The 1396-nt window shown below is 34.5% G+C and overlaps 1 protein-coding gene across 1 annotated transcript in view; it reads right to left on the reverse strand.

The window, feature by feature from the left end:
* Positions 1 to 6: 6 nt before the first annotated feature.
* LOC107102040 (claudin-1-like) overlaps positions 7 to 1396 on the reverse strand; it is an 8645-nt gene continuing 7255 nt past the window's right edge. Inside the window, exon 4 of the mRNA XM_015401185.1 lies at positions 7 to 614. Within this exon, the coding sequence (XP_015256671.1) occupies positions 455 to 614 (160 nt within the window). The 3' untranslated portion in view covers positions 7 to 454. The remainder of the gene's footprint in view (positions 615 to 1396) is intronic.

A 1396-nucleotide genomic window follows, 5' to 3' on the forward strand; every position in this document is an offset into this window, starting at 1 on the left:
CTGGTTGAATAGGAGAGGTCTTCTGTTCTCCTGTAAAGGGGTTGGGGTTGTGGTACGGATCGGGTAACAACGGATAGAGTTTAATAAACATTGTTTTAAAGTTTCTTTTCTGCAGGGACAGATCTTACCTACATTAAAACAAACCTATACATCAAGAAACATTATCATTTAGCTTTAATTGGATTATTAATAACAAATTAAAAACAATATAGATCAATATAAAACAAATTCCTGATAAAGTTGATCACATTTACATCAGCTATAAAAAGGACACAATAAAAAGGTGATGCCAGTTGTTTTTATGCACACTTTAAGAACTACAAAATGCCACTGGATATTATTAATCTTTAGAGAAAGAGATGAAAAATATAACATGCTGGTGATTATTAACACAGATCTGTATATTCCCTGCTTTGTAAAGGCTCTGACTAAACGCTGGACAGAGCCTGTCCTCCTACACGTAGTTCCGGTCCCCTGCAGCGCCGGCTGATGTGTAGTGCATGGTTTTCCCAGAGCTGCTATTCCCTGAACAGTTGCAGCAGAGGAAGCCCCCACCTATAAGGCACAGACAGGCTGACCCCCATCCAACGTACAAGGCCGTCCCAAATTCATACCTGTGAATGATACAGAGATCTTCATGATGCCTTAAAACCACACAGCTTTAAAAGTCTGTTTACAGAATATAGATGACAATAAAATCCTTCCTGGTTTAAACAGATGTAACAAGATCCGGTGTTCTGTCACATCGTCATACCCAGTCAGACCAGCCTGCCCATAGTCAATACCTGTTTATCCTTTTAGTTTACCCTCATTTATCCCTTTATTTTTGTAGAAAAATACACTTTAAACTACCTCGTGTATCCCTTTAGTCTGAAGGGATAGATTACGACGTACTAGAGGCTAGAGATTTTTTTCTACTATTTCGGGAATAAAGTCGTAAAATTACGAGAATAAAGTTGTAACATTACGAGAATAAAGTTGTAACATTACGAGAATAAAATCATAACATTACGAGAATAAAGTTGTAACATTGCGAGAATAAAATCGTAACATTACGAAAATAAAGTTGTAACATTACGAGAATAAAATTGTAACATTACGAGAATAAAGTTGTAACATTACGAGAATAAAATCGTAGCATTACAAGAATAAAGTTGTAACATTTCGAGAATAAATTCGTAACATTACAAGAATAAAATCGTAACATTACGAGAATAAAGTTGTAACATTACGAGAATAAAATCGTAACATTACGAGAATACAGTTGTAACATTACGAGAATAAAGTTGTAACATTACGAGAATAAAATCGTAACATTATGAGAATAAAATCGTAACATCACGAGAATAAAGTTGTAACATTACGAGAATAAAATCGTAACATTATGAGAATAAAA

Source organism: Cyprinodon variegatus, unplaced genomic scaffold, assembly GCF_000732505.1.
Source record: "Cyprinodon variegatus isolate N-32 unplaced genomic scaffold, C_variegatus-1.0 Scaffold1191, whole genome shotgun sequence".
In the NCBI taxonomy this organism is placed as follows: domain Eukaryota; kingdom Metazoa; phylum Chordata; class Actinopteri; order Cyprinodontiformes; family Cyprinodontidae; genus Cyprinodon; species Cyprinodon variegatus.